At 33.5% G+C, this 23,967-nt stretch overlaps 1 protein-coding gene across 6 annotated transcripts in view; it reads left to right on the forward strand.

Annotated features, from left to right (window-relative positions):
* Positions 1–20,460, forward strand: part of LOC125059135 (transcription factor EB) — a 94,860-nt gene extending 74,400 nt beyond the window's left edge. For all 6 annotated transcript variants that reach the window (XM_047663366.1, XM_047663368.1, XM_047663367.1 and 3 more), the window contains 13 exons: positions 8,844–8,946; positions 9,637–9,747; positions 9,831–9,932; positions 10,305–10,436; positions 10,808–10,979; positions 11,435–11,676; positions 12,435–12,566; positions 12,931–13,044; positions 13,889–14,000; positions 15,098–15,222; positions 15,714–15,828; positions 16,634–16,744; positions 17,456–20,460. In XM_047663366.1, the coding sequence (XP_047519322.1) occupies positions 8,844–8,946; positions 9,637–9,747; positions 9,831–9,932; positions 10,305–10,436; positions 10,808–10,979; positions 11,435–11,676; positions 12,435–12,566; positions 12,931–13,044; positions 13,889–14,000; positions 15,098–15,222; positions 15,714–15,828; positions 16,634–16,744; positions 17,456–17,598 (1,714 nt within the window). In that variant the 3' untranslated portion in view covers positions 17,599–20,460. The remainder of the gene's footprint in view (positions 1–8,843; positions 8,947–9,636; positions 9,748–9,830; positions 9,933–10,304; positions 10,437–10,807; positions 10,980–11,434; positions 11,677–12,434; positions 12,567–12,930; positions 13,045–13,888; positions 14,001–15,097; positions 15,223–15,713; positions 15,829–16,633; positions 16,745–17,455) is intronic.
* Positions 20,461–23,967: the final 3,507 nt, after the last annotated feature.

Here is a 23,967-nt window from a genome sequence, read left to right on the forward strand (position 1 = left end):
CCTCAGATTTCTGTATCTTTGTTAGTAAGGCAAGTAGGTGATCAGCCTTCTGTCAACTCGCCGTTGACTTTTTGGGTCTAAGGCAAGCCGGTTTTCTTACGATGTTTTTGTTTTGTATGAGCGCGTGTTAAATGAGCACATAGAAAGGTTTGGTGCACAGCCGGAGATCGAATCTACGACCTCAGGGATTAAAGTTCTTGAAAAACGCTATTATGCTTCATAGGGGCGGATCATACAATAAAAAAGGTATTTTAGCGGCTTTCTAGTCGACGCCACATAATTGTAACTTTTAGGTAAAAATACGTAACACGTAAAAACTTTTAGGTAAAAATAAGGTCATGTAACGTTTTATTAGGGGGGAGGAGGTAGGGCTTAGGTTAGCTTAGTACGGAGTTGCATAGGGGGAGTCAAAAATCTCCAAAACTTGTGTTACTTTAACGCTCACAAATGACAGAAATTAAAGTTAGTTTAAGATAACTTCAAAACCTTACCACCACACTCGCTCCGCTGGTTTTGTGACCCAAAATGTGTTTTGACCTGTTGACCGCCGCTATACGTTTGGAGACGCATCTAATTTCATTCATTACGCAAAAATAAAACTCACCAATGATGCAGAAATTTGTCTCTTGCCATCGTTACAGGAGTTGTTAATAGAACCCCTAAAGTCGCTGGTTCAGTTCCCAGAGTGAAGAGGTTAAAGCTGTTAACCTTCTAATGATCACAAACGAAAAGCGCTATGTGACTCATGGTTGAAGATTGTAGTCTCATTGACTTGCATTAAAACAGTTTAAAGTAGTTGTTATGCGATATATTAGAGCATTCTGCTTAAGTTAAATATAGGAAAAATAGAAGCTTTGGAAACTAGTTTAAATGCCATTTTGGGAGGACTTGAAACTATTTAACGCATGATAAAATGTTCAGCAAGTTCAAGTAAGACATAAAAATGAATGAAACAGTTTTGCAGCCTGACACCAGGTGATCCATCCCATGGAATATAGTCGCCGCAAATGTTCCGTGTCAGGGAAAAGGTATAATTTCAAAAAACACACGATAAAGTACAGCCAGAAAGCTTTACTCTTCATAAATGTTCCAATTCTTCTTGCCGCCAACGCATTCGCGAGCCCTCTGACATTGATAATGTCCATTTGCTCCCTGTTTTATAAAAGAAAAGTGTGGAAGGCTTAAAAAAGTTTAGAACTTTTATTATTGTTCGGCAATAACACTCATAAAAACCAAAAAGCACGAATCATGTCATATAACGACAAAATGTAGTTATTGCAATCTCCGTACTGTACTTTGTTTGCTCAAAAATTCAAAAACGTAAAAATACTAAACAAATAACGTGATTGAAAAAACTAGTACGCGCAAGTTGTAAAAAATCAAAATATTATTACCACTAATATGCGTAAGCGCATTTAATCTGGCCGATAATATTATCATATTGGGCTGATTAGTAATATGAAGGAAAAGCACCAACATTACGTATCATGTTATAAAATCGTGTTAACCAATTATTATAGATAAGATTGTATAGGTCACTGCTTAACTAATTTTGATATAGGAATTATCATTTGGTTAGTCCAAAAGGCGGATAGAGAAATAGAAACGTTAGCAGGAAGCGAATGGAGAAAGAAAGTCTTGGACAGAGATATTTGGTAATAGCTGGAGGAGGCTTTTACCCGTGAAGGGGTTACGATCAATGGAAGGAAGTTTTGTTTGTTGTGATACGGTCTTGTTGGTCTACGCTATTGCGGCGACTGCAAAAAAAGACTTTGCTATAAAAAGAAGACTTATTTTCTTCTTTTCCTCTCCATTACTGGAGGTTGGTCGTCAGTCTCTCTCAGTCAGTTGCTGCATTTGGACAACTTCCGCTGTCGCTGCTTAACAGGAGTGGACGGGTATAAGGGTTCCTACCAGGATTGTTTCCTTCTACCAACACCGTTTACCCTGGACTATTATTACCCGGGACTTACCCATTATTTTATGGCTAAGTTTTCATCTTACATTACTAACTGAACCATTATAGGTCAAACATATATATTATGTATATATAAAATAAACTATATCTATGTTAACTCGTCAGTCACGAGAGATTGATGAGAACTATCAACACGGTAGAAGGCTCAACTTACGTAAGGATACATTTTGACACAGATTTTTGGTTAACACCCGTTATTACCAGTTATTACAGTGATCTTTGTATCTTTTGGAAGCACTATCAAGTAGACTAGCCTTCTTCTTCTTCTTGAAGTGCCTTACCACTACTGGAGGTTGGCGGACAGCTCGTCTTACTCCTTCTTATTTTTCGCCTGAATTACTTAAAAAAAAAACTTCAGGATAGTTGTGTTTACTTTAGCTGGTTCTTCTAAGATATCGTAATCAAGTACAAAAAGTCAATATTGTCGATGCAGGCTTCGTGCTTGTAGATTTAGTAATGAAAAATTATTGATGTTGAGTTGTCCGGCAACGCACACGTGAGCTCTTGTATTAAGAGTGTCTATGTCTATCACTTAACGTCAGATGACCCCTGATCTATAAAAAAAGTTTGATACGAAATCGCCTGTAGCTTGATTTTTGTTGATCGACGCCTGCATCAGATACTGTAAATATTCTTAACACCTTATTCCTAAAAACAATTACTTTATCGTCTCTTTCTGTCAAATTGTGTTTACGCTGCGATGAAAAGAGATAGTAAATTTAGTACTAGTACTTCAAATAAAAAATAGGAAAGTGTATGCCATTTCTGAGGTCTTAAGTGCGAGAGGCACCAATGTGTATGTTCGCATTTAACACTGGCTCGTACGGAGAATGAAAACGTGAGGAAACCGGCATGCCTTAGACCCCAAAATATTTATTGTCAGGCATAGAAGACTATACCTATGGCTATTAGAAAAACAAATGATCACGAAACAGATTCAGAAATCTAAGGCCCAGAACTAAACAGATTGTAGCGCCATTGTTTTTTTTATAATTAACTGGCATCATAGTAAAACAAATGTGTTAAACGACACTAATAAAGTGACATTTCGATTACGAATTACTACATTGACCCTTACGTTTCGTAAATAATATATATTTCGGGCACGTAGCATGCGTCCGTGCGGAATCGTAATACACTTGCGAAAATTGTACTGTTAATCACAATAAGAGACATTGAAATAAACAAAATGATGGTTTTCTTATTTTTCATAGTTTCATCGGACGTCGAGTAAGAATTCGAAATTCAACCTTCACTTCTAATATGCATTTTATGTAAACTTATCACTATTTTTGTATGTATGTATAGAAAAATAGTGATAAGTTTACTAGAATAGAACATACGCACAATGTTAATGGGTACTCGGAACAAACGCAGGCTTCAATTTTCCCGTACTAGACTATCTAAAGTTATTAACTCTTTTTTGGGAAAAGGGATACTCTTTTTTAATAAAATCCCAGAGGCTCTTTTATCTCTGCCTTTTAATAAATTTAAGAAATGCATTAAAGAAAAGCTGTGTAAAAAGGCTTACTATAAAGATTATCTAGGTTGATAAAAGGGCCTGGGACTAGTGCTAGACAGGCTACTTCTAATTAATTTGCGATATTTGTTTTAAAATAAGTGTTGCTTGATGATTTGCTATTTTAAAAGAGTACCGAGAGTTTTTTACCCCGGCTTTTTCTCTCGGCCTACACCCTTCTTTGCCGATGAGTAGGGATGTCTACATATTGAAATTTAATGACGTGGAATAAGTGATACCTGTATCTTATGTTCCATAATAAACATTTTTTTTTTAATAACATCTTCTTGAACATGGTACTCCGATGCCGTCTGAACTGTGCAAACAGTAGAAGTCATCAATCATCAGACTGATGATAAAGACTGATAAACCGCCCTAGATATTGTTCGTCATAGTCATTATTATCTAATACTATCTAATGCTATCCGGCCTCAAAAATTTAATGTTTTTGAAGTGAAACTTCTTTAGGCGCATGAGGTTTTTATGCAACGTCACGAAGATGTGCAGCGTTTTTGTGAAAAGAGAGAGAGCTATTGAGAGAGAGTGAGAAGGGTGATTTACCTTATAGAAATTCTATTATAAAAATTAAAATTTCATAAAGAGAGTTTATGAAATGAAATGGCAACACAAACGTTTGCCGGGTCAGCTAGTATTTTATAAGTTTGCGACGGTGTATTGGTGATGTCTATGAATAAAATTTATCAAATTGGGAAGTCATAAAAACTTTTAACAATGTATCCCTTTCGACAAATTAGCATGACGCTTGCACATGCAAACCTTGACTGCTAATTAGAATTTTATTGCGCTAAAATTAGCCAGACAGAGAATAATTGTGAATTAGTATTCTAAAGCTACCCTTTTTTAACGGGTAATTTAATCCCAAAAGTACATATTTCAACTTCCAAAATTCAGTAATAAGATATTACATATGCTATCCATAAAAACTTTTTATATCATCACGCCTTTTGATTGATCGCCACTTGCTACGGTACTGACTTATCTCTCTCGCTTCTTTCACTTTCATGCATGCTCAGTTATGGGTACTTTTAACTTGTCCTAACTCTCTCTCCTGGATTTGGTCCAACCATGTACGACAAGGTCCAACCCAAGCCGACTTCACCATCCACAGTTGCCTTGTGGGATATACTTGTTAACTGCTTCTCATTCATCCGTTCTACATTGCCAAACCACCTAAGCATTCCCTTTTGTATCCTTGACATTACGTCAGCATAAAACTGGAATCTTCATCATCTCTTTCTGTCAAATTATGTGTATGGTGTGATGAGTATGAATGGTACTGTAATACTGATTTTTGTATGAATAAAGGGGAATCTATAAAAAGAAAGTCTTGTTCGTATCGTATCGGAAAAATTCGTGGATATAAGACAATATTTAGAAGCCTGAAAATGTTCTTCAAATACACCAATAACAGCATAAACATGCACCAATTGGAAGAACAATAACGATTCGTTTAAAAACCAAAAAGCAAATTATTAGTACAAAATCTTAGCATTAACCGTACTGAAACGTGCGTAAAATGTCTAGTTTAAGAATGAAAATAAGTAGTTTAACAAACCTTTAAAATATCCGTATAAACTGTGTAACACAACTGTAGCAAGAACTAATATTAAATAAGTTTAACATTATATGGTTAGAATTGAAACGAATTTGCATTGGTCACGCACTCACGGCCGACATTAATAAATATAAATCAACACGTATATTGACAAGAGGAACTTGATTGATTTGGCATACATTGTACAAATTATTAGAGTATTACATCAGTGATAGCGTCATTTTAAAATTGTCATACTAATTATGGTTGACACGAAATAATTGTTATGACGACTATTTAAACGGTAGAAAAGTTTTGTTGGTTATTCGTTACAACAACTCAATGTGAAAGATTTTCAAACCCTCTAAAGTTAACAATACCTGTGTCAGGGTCCACAGCTCTTCAATAACCAATTTAAAAGTCAATTCCTTTTTACGTATTTAAAAGCGTTTTTGATATATATACGCCACATTCAATAGCGCGACAGAGAGACTATTATCGAGAAGAATGGGCTAGAAACTCCTTACTCTTTTAAAATAGTTTTTACAATATTTTGTATACCTTGATTTGAATATGTGAAGATTAGAACAAAAAAACTACTCTATTACAATAAAATGGTGCATGGTGGTATAAAAAACAAACCAGCAGAACTATATTACTATGAAAATACATATTCTGAACAAAACAAGAAATCATTTTGCAATACACAACGTAAATATTAGATTATAAAACACTTTTATTTTATATCAATTTATTATGCGTATTAACGAAAAGATGCGCGTGCGGAGTATTGTCAAATTCGTTCAACGACTTGAATATCAATGTGTTGGCATTGGTTTAAGGATGAAGAAAGTACCGAATTTATGCCGAATGCTCACAACATACCAATTACATATTTTAAAAACACGGATCTGAAATTGGCAGGTAAAAATACTGTTGTATAAAAATAAAATTTATTGATTAGGCACAATATTGCATTTTACGGGTTAACATGCTTTACATGCAAATGACCTTTGGATATAGGACTATAAAAGTCCTGTGTTCACCAGCCATCGCGGATAGAAAATATAAAAAGAGATGAATAGATACTATGACAAAACTAAATTAGCTCATTAAAGTAATATATACTTATACCTACATACAGACGATAAGTCAAATGTATGTTATTAAAAAAAGATTAAAATGATCAAATATCATCAAATAATGCCACAAATCTTATGTAATCCATAAAGATTAGTTGTATAAATATAAATTATATCTTAATGCGTAAATAATTTTTTAAAACACAGATAGTATAATTGTATTTTAATCCTCTGGAATTCCCTTCGTATCATATAATATTATTTATTTACAATATAACACTGAAATTTTATCATAATAAGCAAAAAAATAGGAGCTGCTCGCAGGCTCCGCTCAGTCTTTTCAATCCAAACCTATTTTTAAAAAAAGCAAATGTCAATGGCAAACAAATTTTTAAGTCTTGTTCATATTTATACAAATCTAAGCTTTCGATTTCCGAGACTTAGAGGAAGGGGAAAAGGAAGATATGTTAGGAATGTAATTATTGTTATTAAAATATTAAAAGAGTCGAATATACAAAATATAAATTTAATTTTTTTTTTAAATTTATTTCTTCGATAATAAAAACACGTGGCCTTTTAATTTACAATTCGTCATTTGAGATTTCAATAAATTATTTTGCATAAAATATAAAATACTAATACTTCATAAATTCTCTTTACGAAATTTTAATTTTAAAAATAGAATTACTATAAGGTAATTCGCCCTTCTCACTCCCTCTCAATCGGTCTCAATCGCTCTCTCCCTTTTCTTCGACAAAAACGCTGCACATCTTCGTGACGCTAATATTATTATTATTGCGTTTCATCCGTAAAAAACTAAATTGTTAATGCTGAACAAACTCAAAGTCTTCCCGCCTCTTTAAATATTTCCTCACATCCTCTTTAGTGAGGTGGAAAACATCAACCACTTCATAATTAGCTAAAACTTGAAACATTGGCGAATTATGCAGATAATTCGTGTTCGTTCATGGAACAATTGTGAGTATCTTGTCGCATACGGTGGAGGGATTCTTAGAGAAATTAACGATAGCAAAATATCTATCTATCTGCCCATTAAGTTTTTGTACCCAATTTCGATAAATATCTTTGAATATTTGCAACGATGACGTTCTCGGCATTATGGTGTTTCCAAGTGTGGGAATGACGAACGATTTTGTATGAACAACATTTTACATACGTACCAACGTACGTACGTAGTACGTAAGTAAAATGTTTATCGATCGCTGGTATTTAGTATTTAACGCCTTTAACACAAACAAAGGAATAGTTAAAGTAATAAAATAGTAATAATACATTTATGTATAATTCATTTATAAAGTACGCTTATTGTACCATCTACCGGGCCTATCAGGCTCCAATCTTTCTGCCTATTCATTTACAAAAAATACACTGAAAATAATTGAAAAATTTAAGCATTATCTCTCCATATATAAAAATCTCGTGTCACATAGTTCGTTCCCATACTCCTTCGAAACGACTCGAAAGATTCTTACGAAATTTTTTATGCATATTCAGTAAGTATGAGAATCGGCTACTATCTATATTTCGAACCCCTAAGTGATAAGGGGTGTCCACCTCAAAAAAAAAATATTTTGTTTTTATTTTTTTATGATACAGCATACAAAAATACCTAATTTTCACCCCTCTACGATTAGCTCCTATGCTTTATTATTGTAGATAGTTATTTTTATTGAACTAAAACAATGTTTCTTAGAATTATTATACATGACAAAATAAATCAGCTAGTTATATATCTATATATATATAATGAAAATGGTCTTCGTTTGAGGCTCAATCACGCCTAAACCACTGATCGTATCGACATGAAACTACCACCATTCGATGCGAAATTTTTCCTAGATGGTTTATGGCTATTTATTTATTTTTTTATTGCTGTTTTACTTTTATGAAAATTTATCCATACGGACTTCACCGCGGAAACATTCGGGGAGGCTTCCTAGAACCTCTACACGTCAACATCTGTTAAAAACTCGATTTTCGAAATATTTCAATTTTCTTAGCGGGAAGTTAAAAAGAAGAATAATAAAAATATGAAAAAAAATTAAATAATGAAACATAAAATTTATTTTAATTCGTCCAGCAAAGCGGGCGCGAAACGGCTAGTAAAAATATAAATCAATGGTGCTAGTCTCTGTTTCATGATCTTTTATCAATCAAGGCAAATAGGTGATGAGCCTCCTGTGACTGACACACGCCGTCGGCTTTTTGTTTCTAAGACATGTCGGTTTCCTCACGATGTTTTTCTTCACCGTTCGAGCGAATGTTAAATGCCCACATAGAAAGAAAGTCCATTGGTGCACAGCCGGGTTCGAACCTACGACCTCAGGTATGAGAGTCGCACGCTGAAACCACTAGTCCAACACTGCTCTTATGTATTTTGTTTTATAGCTCAACAAAATATTATTTTTAAGGCTCAATGCTTTTAGAGTAAGGAGAGTTATCAGAAATATAGGTAATGATTTGAATGATTTGCATGCCGATTTGACTTAGCTGACTGTGCAGTTCTTTATATTTTGTGTAAATGTGTTTCACTTTCATGGCAAATAAAGAATTTGTTATTATTTTTAAAGAAAACATATTTGTTGCTTTTAAGTACAAACTTCTACCTTCGCATTTTATGTGTTAATTACTTTTCATATATTTCGATTTAGTAAGTTTTGTTCTTTAACAAGGCATGTCTTGTTTCAGCCCGCCTACATTCAAAACATTAACGCCGACATCGCGCACGCAGCTCAAGCAACAGTTGATGCGAGAGCATGCGCAGGAGCAACTACGCAGAGAATCATTACAGGTACATATACAAACCTACTTTAAATACACCTAAAACTTTAATTATCTTATCACTAGGATTATATAGTTTATATATTGAACCTTGAACAGTTGAATACTAGTTTTCACGTTTGCTATCAAAATTAAGAGGCAAAATAGTCAATAGCAATTTAAGACAATGTTTTTTTAATAAATTTTCTCTGCACAAAGACACATTTTATCATTACGACCTAGCCTAACTTAAGACTAATAAGTAAATTATCTCTAATTTACTAAAAAGGATATGTTACATAGTAAAGTGTCCAATAACACTACTAACAGTACCTTTTAAAGGAAAAAAAAATCGTGTTACTTCTCCAAAATATTAAGGATTTTTTAAATATTAGATAAAGGTTATAGACCCTTTTAACAATTCGGAATATAAACTGGGAGATAGTGTAAATACTATTATAATACGTAAATTTCAAAATTGTTTCAGTGTGAGTGCGATAGAAGTAGGATGTTTTTTAATTGTGTACTTGACAGGAAATAATTATATTGCCAGTAATTACTTCTTAGAAATTACGTATGCAGTTCCTTTTTTTATGATCCTTACTGATGGAAGTGGTGATGTGATAGTTTTTTACTATCATTGTTTGGTAAGACGTCTTTTATTACGCAAAAGACAAAACCATCGAAAAATTTGGTCATGAAAAAATTTATTGAATTCCAGGCGCAGCAAGCAGGTCAATCAAAGGATGATGGAGAGGAGAAGAAGAAGTCAAGCCCAACGGAGGTGCCGAGGATCACGCCACACGTGGAATTGCCGCCACAGGTGTTGCAGGTGAATACCTCGAAATATTATTTTAAACGGATGCATCACCTACTTATAGGATATCTTGTTAAATTTATTTCTTGTTTCTTCAGGTGCGGACAGTTCTGGAGAACCCCACCAGGTATCACGTGATCCAGAAACAGAAAAGTCAGGTGCGACAATATCTCAGTGAATCGTTCACACCACAAGGACAGGTGAGTCAAATTGTATATAATAAAAATATGTTATAATCATTAGGTTTGATTAAGATATGCTCTTAACAAATTTCAATCAATAGCGTAAAGCCTTTATTAACTGATTTGACAGTTTCTCCTTTTCGACTATACATTATAAATTTCATACTTCTTTTCACACAAGAAAACAATAAAAATAAAACAAAAAATCGAAAGGTTGAGTTTGCAATAGGCGGCTTTATCGCTCATAAGCGATTTCTTCCAGCCAACCCGTGCTGAAAGAGGAACAAAAGTCGTTAAAAGTTTAAATTGATTCCAAAAATTAGATAGCAACTAAATAACTTTCTTGGGACATGTTTTAAAATATTAACGGGGTCGTTATGGTTTTTTCAGGTATCTTCAATTGGTCGAAGTGCCCCCGTCCAGTCCGCCCCAGAAATGGGCAGACGAGCAAACTCTCCAGACAGAGCCTCATCCAGTGGACTCATGAGTCCAGGGATGTGCTCTGGGGGTGGTAACTCTGAGGTAAAAATCTATTAATTTTACTCCAATTATAAAATCAAAAGTTTGTTTATACGAAGATTCAATGATATAGGAGAGATTGCTGTTACTAAATTATTTTATCGTCACCCATAGGTAAAAGGCACTGTTATACGAGTAGTACATTTTTTATAGTCAGTTCAAATACATTTTTCTCATCATAATGGCATACACAAGTACAGCAATAAATTAACTATTTTGATGACCAATCAACCGAAATTTTTGGTCCTTCGAGCCAGATTTGAAGCAGAGAAGATTGTTATGTTATCTGCTTTTTGTATTTAATATAGTTTTAAAAACAATTATGTTACATGCACGGCATATAAAATTACAAATACCCAACATTACAATTTCAGGCAGACGAATTCCTAGAAGACATCTTATCTTTAGATGGTGGAGGTGGACCCCTCTCATCATCAGAGCCAGCCTCCACAGCCAGCTCTGTGGCCGGTGATTGTGGCTTACTTTCTGATGCAGACATGCACGCCTTGGCCAAGGACAGACAGAAGAAGGATAATCATAATATGAGTATGTCTAGTTTATTAAATCGTATTGTAAAGTGTGTTTTGCTAACTTGATTTGTGTCACGCAAAGTCTTAAAAACTTCAATGAATGTGGATGTGAATAAGTTGGCCATGAAAGATAATAATAAATCGTTTAATTGCAAATAAAGTGGTACATTAAGATGGATTAATTATAAAAAATCCGCACATCATCCATATAAAAATAGGCATGACAATGTCATGTCAATTATCATAGTGTCATAATAATAACATTTAAGTTATTTATAATTTTTGTTAAAACTTACGGTCTAAATACTCGCCCACGATATAAAGGCACCTTGCCTTGATAAATTTAATTACCTTCCCCTTGAAAGCATTACACGGCAGTGATCTATAACTTCTAGGAAGGTAATTATGTAGTTTGATAGACATATACATTTTTACGTATGTTTATATCTAAACTAATCAATCCTTTTACAGTCGAACGCCGCCGTCGATTCAACATCAATGACCGTATCAAAGAGTTAGGGACACTTCTACCCAAAAATAATGACCCATTCTACGACGTGATCAGGGACGTGAGACCGAATAAGGGCACGATACTAAAGAGCAGTGTGGACTACATTAAATGCCTGCGGGATGAAGTGAATCGATTGAAACAGAGCGAGCAAAGGCGGAAACAAATTGAACTGCACAACCGGAAGTTAATGTTGAGAATACAGGTTAGTAAAGTTGATTTACCTCAGAATTATCAACGCCCATGGGCGGATGTATTAACATTTTAACTAAACAGACCCCACAGGCCGAACGATCCGGCGAAAAAATATTCTTTCCTGGAGTCTAATCTTAGACATAGACATAGACATAAGATTTATTACAATCAAAAACACACACACATAAACACACAAAATCACAGTACGTAAAGAAAAAAATAAAATAAAACATCAAAACCAATAAAAAATTAAAACTAAAATTAAAAATTCCCTTTTGCCATTCAGTTCGCTTCCAGTGTGCAATGTGTGTGTACTGTGGTTGTAATTGGCCCAGGCTCAGCATTATGCTGAGGAGCAAAAAGTTCCACAGCGCTGGTCATTCTGCCAGAGACCACAGCAGCTAGTTTGTGCCTCTAATAAAATAAAATAAATAATAATAATACCAAGTAGAAAAATAATAATATTAAAGTTAGAAGTGTGAGTAAATCGTGTGTAACGGTGTATAATAAATAAAATAAAATAAAAAGTTAAAAATAAGAATAGTTGTAAATAAGTAGATATTTTTTGTTTTATGGGTGAATAAAAACTAAATTTCGTGGGACTTTTGTTGAATAAGTAGATATGTCTTATAACTGCGACTAAAATTTGACTTTAATTCTCTTTATTCTTTTTTTTCTTTGCCTTTATTGAACCTATGGGGTAAAATAGCAGGGCTGAATCTTGTCAAAATGCATATAAATTTAACGAATTTCCTAAAATAATTACAGGAATTAGAGAGATTAGCAAAAATGCACGGTCTGCCCATCTCCAGCGATGGCTGGTCGTCACCTCATGCTGAAGATTCTGGAGTTGATACAGCGCATTCGGAACCATTCGCATCACCTGCTAGAACACCCCTTGTAAGTTATTTATAATATCAACTGTAAATTTGTTCAAAAATTTAAAAAAAATCTCCATTCTTCAGTTGGACGTGTATGTTATTATATAAATTGAATATTTGAGATGGTTTATTCAGGTATATGTTAACAATGTTTAAAAGTATATTTTGATTTATGATGTCAGATATATATACTTATGGAACACTCCAAGTTTCATCACAATTGGTGGAAACGTTTTTGAGATATGAGTATCTATAGACAATTCATGCACCTAGGTAAATAATATTACGGGTATTTGCAGGCGTTTTGTCTAAATTGTTTTATTGTATATGCGTGTGTGTTTTGTCATAATGCGTGTTCTATCAAATATTGATTTCTCTTCCAGCACAACATATCACAACAGAGCCTGATAAGCCAGGGCTGGTCGTCACCCCACTCCACTGACTCCGGGGTCAAATCGACCCCCGAACCTTATGCCTCCCCACAAAGAGTTCAAGCGGTAAGAATTTGACTTTTTATTAGATTTACGTTCAATAAGCCTGATTTCAATGACAAACTTCTGACGCAAACATACTCAGACTTTTCTTGTCAGCAATGTTGACATTGACGGTTGACAGTTGACAATATTTGCGTTGCATCAGCGTTGTAATTATTAATAAAATTTTATTATTAAAAAATGAAGACTATCTATGAAAATAAATATTCGTATTGCTATAGAGCAAAATAGTAAATAATTTGCCCCTTTTTTTATTTTGCTCTTGACTCTTGACTCTTAGGCCGTGGGGTTCAAGTGCACAGGCGCTAATTAAATATTTAAGTAGGCACCTGGTAGTACCGCTGACCCAAGACCTGGTCCTTTCCTCCATTAACGAATAAATATCGCAATACAGCGAGAAAATGCAGTCACAGGGGCCAAACTTTTAAAATTTGTTTTATTTTTCTTTTTATTAATTTTTAATTATTTGTTTTATTACTATGTAGTTGAAGAAAATTGTAGATACCGTATATTTGATTGTTATAAATAATTACATATACATATGTCAAAGTGACACGTCATGTCCATCCGCTTGGAAAATTTTATTAATGTACGTTGAATTGTATAAAACAGGGATTCTATTTAGTGTTAACTGTTTTATACAATTCAATAGAAAAATCTTCTAGAAATATAAATAGTCTTTTCCAAGATGTTTCATACATTTTCGTAAAACCTTGTAAGGCACAAACACACTAGTATATCACAACAACTTTAAAAAAAACTATTTTAACTGATACTTGACAGTAACTTTAATTTTTAAAATATATTTTTGTTGGAATACTATATTTACTTAAACCATATTTTTCAGGATATAATGGTCCCTAAAACGGAGCCAGCACCCCTCATGGAGCTAAGCGAACCCCCTCCGGACCTTTTAAGGGATACGCCCGCCGAACCACTTTCCGCGCTCGATGCTTTAGGTAAGGTTTATATTTATGACTTTATTAAAACTGATTTACAAAAACTGAAGATTAGATAGAGGTGATGCTATATTGTTTGTCAATTACATATAAAAATCTGGGCTGAGGTAAAAAATAAACGAAAAGTATGAAAATCGATTTATAAATAATATTTTTAAAATAATTATCATTATTTCGTTTTCCTGTTTATATTGTGTCATATCACATATGATTTGAAAACCTTTAAGGGTTTTATTTTACAGGATTTAACCAAATATATGTTTAAATATAATTTCTGAAAATAAGACTTAATTTAAATCCATATAAGACGAGCAGTGTTGGACCAGTAACTTGAGCATGCGACTCTTAACCATGAGCTTTGATCCCCGACTGTGCAATGGACTTTCTATGTCCACATGTAACACCCTCGTACGGCGAAAGAAAACATCGTGAGGAAACCCACATTTCTCACACCCAAAAAGTCACCGCACAAGGATTGACTACTTGAGTATAATCTGAGGCGTAGGCGTAAAAAGTAGTTGCGCCACTGGTTTTGTTATTCCATTTAACATTAAGGATGAATGGTCTGAAACAAATAACTATATTATTAAATATCTCACAAACTAATACTCCGACAGTTGTCAAATTTATGTGTCTTTTAAAGGTTAGGGGCAGTGGCGTAACTTTATTATCAGGGGCCCGTGGCAAATTCTTTTGATGGGCCCTATCAGTAAAAATCGTAACACTGTACTCAGTTTAATTTTGATAAACTTCGAGAAATTCCGCGTACTCAATTACACGTTGTATATGCCCCACTAGTGGCCATAGGCCTCCACTCCTAGGCGAGAGGGAATGTTCTGTAGTCCCCACGCTAGCCCAATGCGTATTGGACACTTCACATTCGTTCATAGAACATAATATCTCTTGGGTCGGGGGCCCGTGGCATTTTGCCAGCCCTGACATCCTATTGTTTAGGTTTATTGCCACTGGTTAGGGCTAACTAAAAATCGTATTAATTTAATACTAGTAGCGCCATCTATGCGTCAGTCTACGTACTTTTTAGTACACCTTTTATTACATAACGTATTGAATGATACCAAATAAATGTGTCATTACAGATGGTCTAAAACTGGGTTCGTGCTCTCCACTAAGTCGATCTGATGGTCTGTCTTTAGACTGTCTGGAACCTGATTTATGCCTTGAACCCGTGACGGACCATCTCTTCAACCACAAGGATATTAAGGTATGTAATTGGGGATTACATATATAGGTACAGTTAAGAACGTCTTTATTTATTACCCGTTCCAAAGGCGAATAGAACAGGCAAGGAACTCTTCTCCACTCTTTTTAATCGCTATATTTTTGATACATAGAAAACTAAGAAGAGTAAGAGCATTTAGTAAGAGAAGTGCAAATTGGTTACATACCAATTCTTATTAAATTAATTTTAAAAATATATTATACTTTATCTGATATTATACGAACAAAAAAATCAATAACTAACCTTAATATATAATAACTAAAATATATTATTAAAAGGAGTCCCTTTAGGCAAGGTTCCGAAGATACTGGCAGCGTTCCCCCTTTGAATAACTAGACTAATTCTTTGTCCGAGGTAGCTGCCAGCTCTTCGGACTCCTGCGATGTCGACTAACCTTTTTGATATTAAAAATTATGTTATATTCTTATTAAAACATATTATATAATTGACTTACTATATAAATGATATTACAGATGCGTCTATCACCACCACCGAGTTTGTTAAGCGGCGAAGAAAGCGAAGCGGTGTTGAATCTTGCGCAGATCGAAGATCTTATGGATGATGACTCACACAATCCAGTCACCACGGGTATTTATTTATTTACAAAAATATATAATATTGAATACATAATATACACAATATCGCAACTGTGAACTCACTCTGCAAACATATAATGAATTATCGGAGACGGAATTCAGTAGGCGCAACCTACTCTGGAAAACAACCTTATATAACCAAATAGTTACTTGATTACTCTAAACGTAATTATAACGCAAATCTTGGTGTTCGATAATTAACATAAATTTGCTGCCGTTGATTGCATAAGTCCAGTGATTATCCACAAGTTACCCTTAATTAAACCCTATTTCACAGATTTTTAATTTTTTAAACACATAATGATATACTGGGACTAGTGCTAGACGGGCTACTTCTAATTAATTTGCGATATTTGTTTTAAAATTTTTTTGATGATGCAAATCATCAATATTTTAAAAGTACCGAGAGTTTTTTACGCCGGCTTTTTCTCTCGGCCTACACCCTCTGTTTTCTTTGCCGATGAGTAGGGATGTCTACCGATACAAATTTTATGACGTGGAATAAGTGACACCTGTATCTTATGTTCCATAATGAACATATTTTATTTTATATATTTATGATCAAGTCGGACAGAGGGCATTCAGCGTATAACACCAGCCTTGGGCAGCTCTTATGACTTCAGGTCATTCTAGCTTCTTTCGCTTCTGCAATTTTGTTGTTAGGTCTGTTTTGGGATGCCTTTTACCTTGAGTATTCCAGTCGAGAGCTTGCTTGGCTATGAGACTTGGATCCCTCGGAGTGTGTGAGCCATTTTTGGCACATTATATATATCGTAATCTCTAATTATTTAATATAGGCGATCCCATGCTCTGCTCGTCTCCGACGTCTCAACTTGGATTAAGTGCAGCCGTAGCTGATGCAGCTGACCGAGCCATGTTGCACATAGACCTCTCGCACCATCACAGTGGTAAGTTCATTTCGAACATTACTTCGACTTTAAATAGACTATTTCTGTGTCTGTTTCATTTCTTCCTAGGTTGGTAGGTTTTTCAATAGCACACACTCACACTTCACAAAAAAAAATATACAAACGTAATGACGTGATGATGCTCTTCTGCCTTATATTCCGGTATATTTTTTTAGCAATATAGGATTTTAATCATTCTTGCTTTTCATTGTAATTGCTTTATATTGTGGGTAATAAAATGTAATTTTGTTTGCCTAATAAATGTTTATTTTAATTAATGTAAAAATTGAAAGTAGGCTCTGAGAGCTTTTCCACACATTATACATTTGTGGGAAAGCTCTCAAAAGCTCTGAAAACCTCAACACTACACGTTAAAGTATATTTTTCAAAGATCTTTCTTTTACATGCTTTATGTCTGACAATTTAGTATATATTTGTGTTATTTTTTGTATCGTAAATAGTACAAATCAATAATCTATAAATGTTTATATAAAAATTTTAGCTGAAACAATTTTTATATCTATAAATCTTGACGCACTAACCTTTTTAATACAAAAAATATTATTTATAATAAAAAAAATTCTTATCACTTGATCTTGACTTGTTCTCGCTGTAATTACTTGATACGCAAAAATATACCAAAATTTTGTTTTCTTTGCTTTCAAACATACAATTTATAGCCTTTATAACGCGTTTAACTATATTTTACAGATTCTTCCCTACTCGGCGAGTCCTCCCTGGGTGGCGTGGGATTAGGAGATAGCTCTCTCCCACTCCTTTTGGGACATCACCACGCGCCACACCATTCCAACTCCCACGCCCATCACTGCTTTGACATGGATCTAAGTGCGTAAACTATAAGCGTGCCTTAATTGCCTTTTGGGAGGAATGGCCTTTACTAGACAGATAACGGCCTTTTAGAGGCGAAGAATGGCCTTTATTAAAACTTTAATGACTGTGCAACGGCCTTTTAAATTTTAAAAGTGTGTTTTATAGAAATCTATTATATTTACGCTCATTGTGATTTTTGTGCCTTCATACGAAAAATTTAAGTATTTTCAACATTCACAAATGTAATTTAAGACAATAAAGATTTATCTTACTTATAAAAACATTTAAACATAGCTTATAAAGCTCATTTAGTGAATTCGATACAACATATATGATTATATGTACAACATATCCTTATTAAAAAATACTAAATCAGTTTCAACGGTAGTCTATAATAATTTTAATTTTATTTATTATAGACCTCTCTTTTAACACCGTACAAATACAATGTGAAAGAAAGATATGAATATGTGTTGAACTGATTTAGGTTTCATAAGGGAGTTTAAGTATTTTTATAAGAGAGATTTTAGAATTTTGAAATTTTATCTCAAATTTGTTATTTTTGACAATTTACATATTAAACAAAATGTTGGGATCAAATCCCTAATAAAAGCTATTGGGATAAAATTCCATTTATTGATACCAGGTGCAATATTGAACTTTATTTGGTCGTTTTAAATAATCCGAATATTATTTTTGTATGGATATTATATATGTATATTTTTCTATACTTTATACAATTTGTACATAGTTTAATGTGCTCAACGTAAAGATGCCTTGATCGAGGTGATGAACAAGCTCTGAAGTTATCACAAAGACGTTATCTATCGTGTTTGCCATTGAAGAGTTACCAGCGTTATTATAGTTAATTTTTAACTTGTTTGTACGGAAAAATATTTACGAGGGTAGATGTTTTTATCAAAATAATTTTTGTCTACCCACACTACTAATTCACTTTGATGAACTGAATACGTAAAATAATGTCTCAAGTCGCAATCTAGTCTTGAGCACTGTCTAAACTGGTATTCTATAAGATTTGATCCAAGTTTTAGAATACCGAAAGATAATTCAAGGGTCTATTTAAATACTCTTCCAGCTGTAAATCCACTAGATTTTGACAGGACTACCATCCGTGAAATTGTTATGACGTTTGACAGATACAAGTGCTACTACGTTCGCAGTTAAACTTGTCTGTGCGTAGAATATATTCAGATAGTCGATATAAAAATTAAGAAAAATCATTTATCATATGAAATGATTTTCAGACGGAAAATAATAATTGAAAATGAGAATGATTTCCAATAAACTTGTTTGAATACATTCTGTGCTTCGATAACTTTTATTGTATATAAAAAAAAAATCATAGTCTTTCGGCATTATTAGCAAAACTTACTAATTTGACAGGAAGAGTCCAACAAGTACAAAATAATGTGGATTTTGGGTTGTACTCAAATCAAAAATTTGAGTACAGAATTTAAATATTGATTAAAATAATATTTCAATGATAAAGGTGTTTTAACGTGTTTGATATTGGTTAAGACTTATTCTAACAGTTTCTACAACACCTTTAAATAATTCTATATTGTCTTCGCTATCACTAATCCCTTTACAAAAACTTAACCAGTCCTATTACACGTTTTTAAGTACATATTCCTCCCTTTCAATTCGGTTTACGCTTGGAAGGATATCATGACTATAGTTAGAACGGTAATTATGATTGCTCATACAACATCAGTCCACACCTATCTAAAGTAATAATCTGTCTCTTTCCATCGCAGGTTAAACACAATTTGACAGAAAGAGACAGAGTACTTTAGAGTGCAATTTGACTGATTAGGATTTATGAATAAGGGGTTAATGTGAAACGTCGCGAAGTAGCTTCTATTCCAAGTGACCAAAAGACCTTTGCGAGAAATCATTTGTACAGTACTTCGGATATTTTGAGTCCTTAGCCTCAGGCTAAAATCGGCAATCCCAGAAGTGTCACACTGTCGTATTTCGTTAGCTTCGCAAAGCCAGAAATACTTTACGACAGTCGTACTAACGCTGTTATAACTCGTCACGTGACCTCGTACAATTTTATTTCACGTCACGCTTGACCAAAAGCAGTAATGGCTAAAAGAAAATATGGTGCTCTGTTGACGCATTTGTCTTATAAAAATATTGTTAGTAAATTGTGATACATATATTTCTAGATAAATATTTATCGTCGATCTTTTAGTTGATAGCACTGCTACGTTGTTTTTAAGTATTAATTTATTGTTGAAACACTAGTTAAGACCTACACGTTTGTTAAGTTTCTACGTTTTCGAAAAATTTATTAGTCAAGACGTCATACCACCGGACTGTCAACTTCACTGTCACGTTTCAAAGTTTGACATTGACAGGTCTTGATATGATTAAATGTATGAATTATGTGTCGCGTTTCACAGCTAGATAATGTAAATAGTATTATCGAACAAAATATAAATTGTATTAATTAGTTGTTGCAATAATTTAATAGGAAATTGTTTATTGTTATGTCAAAGTGGAAAGAGTATGTCAGCCTGTATTCTATTTAATTGAGTCGTCATTAAATGTCATGATTAAGAAAGCAAAAGCGCTTTTCTTTGTATAATTACATTTACTATATCTTTCCTAATACTTAGCAAAAGTATGTGAAATAATTGATTTTATATTTTCTGTACCAGAACTCTTTCCATTTGTAGTTATTTTATATGCCTTTATAGTATTATATAGTCTTCCACTGAAGTTTCGTAATTTTATAGATAAGTTGTTTAAAAGTTTTCTTTCGATTCGAAACGCACAAACTCAATGTATGAATGTAATGTGAGATTATAAAAAATGTTGAAGTACAAAAAATAAATCAGGATTTACCAATATAATACCCGTCTTTTATTTCGCAGTAATTAGATAATAGTTATAATCATATATAAAACACTAATTCAATGTAAGTGTAACTCTGTAAGACATTTCTGCATATCAGCCTTGCGATTCTGTATCTCACTTTTCGAACTTTCACAGGTGAGTGAGGCTTGTAGTTTATTGTTTATCAGAATGCCAAATCGTAAAATGACTGCTTCACGACTGATTTGAGCGCGACCGCCGCTGCCAAAACCGCTGTTATACTTCGAAAAGTGAGTTACAGAATGGCAAGGCTGTACTGGTAACACTTTTTCTTCGGTGGTCTGTGCTGTATCACTCGCATTATTTCGCCGGTGGTTCATATTTGCTTTTGAATCTTGGAGCTTGAATGAATATTACGAGATCCATATACATACACACAATAGATAAAGAGTTGCTTGAAGGAGAGTTAAGAATAATTGTTTATTAAAAATATAACGTTAAAATTTATTGCGAAGACTAGCCGAGCAAGACATCTTATAGAAAACGCTTAAACCCTTTGAACTTAAGTGGCGCTGTAACCATTTAGGTCTGGACTGCAGATATCTTAACCTGTTTTGTGGTTATTTGTTTTTTCTAATAGGTGATTAGACTGCTGTGTTTGACACACGCCGGTAACTTTTGCGTTTTGCGTCGCCGTACGAGCGAGTCTTAAACGAAAATTTTACACTTATAAATGAATCCCAAGATATGTTGCTAAATGCAAAACTCCAAGACGGCTGGACCAATTTGAGTAATTTTTTTTTTTTATTCCTTGAACTCTGATGAAGGTTTTTATGGAGAGTAATCGGAAAAACCTGCTTTTATTACGGAAAACCGAACAATCTCTTTGGGGCAGTATAGCCAAATGTTCTATAGGTTGGTATATAGCCACTAAGAAGTAAGCTAGGTAACAATATCATATTATGGCAAAACGAAGTTCGCGGCAGATATAAACTTTTACAAAAAACCGGCATCTTAGGAAATTTACGTTGAAAGTTCGATTTCATTTTATTAATTGATAATTTATAATCGTAATTTAATGATAAAAGAAAGACTGAATTATTTAATTTGCAGAAAATATCCATAAAGTTTTAAAATTTTAGTAATCAGTAAAAAATCGTCTTGTCTTTATTGCCGACCAAATCTTATCACTTTAAAGAATTAAATCAAATACAATTATTTACTGAAATCGAAAATTTACTTAGGAGCCCGCTTTTTTTTAGTAGCTTCATATAATTTATGTTCTCAACCTTTTGTAACATTTTAAGCCATCGTTTCAATTCGCATTGAATAATGCCCCTTTACGAATGCATAATCTATTTGACCATGCAAAAATCCTTATTAATTCAAACTGTCGCATGCAAAAACCAATCGTTAATTGTATTCGGGCACACTCCTGCCTTAGAATAATGACTGAGACTTGAGCGAAATGCATTTTTCCCCTAAAAATAAAACTTGCAACGATTATTTTTATTCATCGAGCGCGGTAACAATAGAGCGTTTCAAATTTCGTAGAAATTTGCGTTTTTGCATAAAATGGTACCGCGGGCGGCGCGTGCGACATTAAAAACGTGGTGACCATTATTTCCATTTAAATGTTTATGATAATATAGTGTCTGATAGTGTTTTCTTTACTTTTTGAATATCTATTAGTTATGAAATTATAAAGAATTTTAGTTATGTATTATTAAAGACACAATATTTAGGATAATAATATTAATAAACAATTATGGACCGGTACTACCGGCTTTTGTGTACCTCATAGGCCGGCTTCGCACCCACTAAAATGGGAGTCCATGGGCTGCAATGAAAGCCATTTTTTAGCGTCGCGTAGGCTTGTTTGCCCCCCTATTCTATACAATAGACCGATACTATCGACTTTTGTGTATATATTATTCCTCTCTCATAGGCCGGCAACGCACCCACTAAAATGGGTGTCCATGTGATGTGGCGGGCTGCGATGACTGCTTTTTTTGGCGTCGCTTAGGCTCGTATAGCCTTAACATATTCATAACTACATATAGTTAAATATTTGACGTTAATATAAGTAATGAAACATAAAATAAAACCTTTCGGTTGTTCACATGCAAAGGAAAATAACTAACTAATTACTAATAAATAAGGACTAAGTAAATTATAATAATTAATAATTAAATTTCGACTCTTACGCTTAAACTAATACCATACAGCAATTATGTTTCAGAGAATATCGACGTTCATCAGTGTACATGATTACCAATATGAATAAATAAATTTCGTATGGATTCATGATAGGATTTAACTTTTGGTTTTATCATGAAAAAATTTAAAGCAAAAATCAATAATCTACTAAAATATGGTTACTCTAGTCTTTTGTAATTGGAGTATATTGCAGGATTCGATTGATAAAAGCGATACATTTTGCTTTTTTTCCACAAATTTAAATAAAGTCCCGTTAATAATAATATATTTGCATGGGTCGCCTTTCACAAAGCGTATTTTATGACCAGAGGGTGAAAACAAAAAAAATGTTGCATAGAAAATTAATGCATATTTCAACTTTTTGCAACGCAACAACTGTTTGAATATTAAACTGTTGAACAATACTAAAAATATATTTTTGTTATGATTACGTAATGGTGGAAAAATTATGTATTAAAAAATTTAATTATTTTAACAATTAGAGTAGAAAGAACTTTTAGCTAAGCTTCATTTAAAAATTAAAACGTTTATTAATTTTAATTCCTTGATTATTTAATAGCATAAACAGCGCTTTTGTCAAAGGACAAGCTGTAAATAAATAACCGATAGAGTCTAAATATTATATTACTTTAGTTATAATAATTTTATTTATTATATATATATTATATAGACAATGGGCGGGGCAAAAAGCAAGATGCACAGATAAAAGGTGGAAGAAGGAAAAGAGGGCTCCCCAAAAAAGGTGGATAGATGATATAGAAGAGGTAACAGAAAGCGAATGGAGAGTAGAAGCCATGGAGAGTTAGTTGGAAAAAGCTGGTAACTTTTACCCGTGAAGGAGTCCCGATGTACGGTACTGAAGGTAGCTAGAATATAGGATACAAAGGGTAACAAGAAGAAAAAAAAAATTATTTAATGTAATTGGAAATTAATCGGGCTACATATATATATACGTATAGATAGTGCTTCCTTTTTTAACGTGCTTAAAATGTCACTAAAACCCCAAAACCTTATTAATAATTAATAAGGCTACCAAAACCATGCAATGAGTTTCTTATAATTGAAATTGAAGTTCTTATAATTAACAGAGTGTTAAGGAGTGAGATTTTTACCTTTTTATTTAGAAAAAAAAACTAGTTTTATTTAAACATGGTATGGAGCCGGCTTTGGCTGAGTGGTATACACAATACAAGTGCGTTACCGGCCTTTTAAGAAATGGTACACTCTTTTCTTGAACGACCCTACGTCGAATTGGTTCGAAAATAATTTAGTGGGCAGCGCCACATAGCGGTGGTGCACGGTAAAAACTTAAGAAATGTTCAGTT

Source organism: Pieris napi, chromosome 19 (assembly GCF_905475465.1).
Source record: "Pieris napi chromosome 19, ilPieNapi1.2, whole genome shotgun sequence".
Taxonomy (NCBI): Eukaryota; Metazoa; Arthropoda; class Insecta; order Lepidoptera; family Pieridae; genus Pieris; species Pieris napi.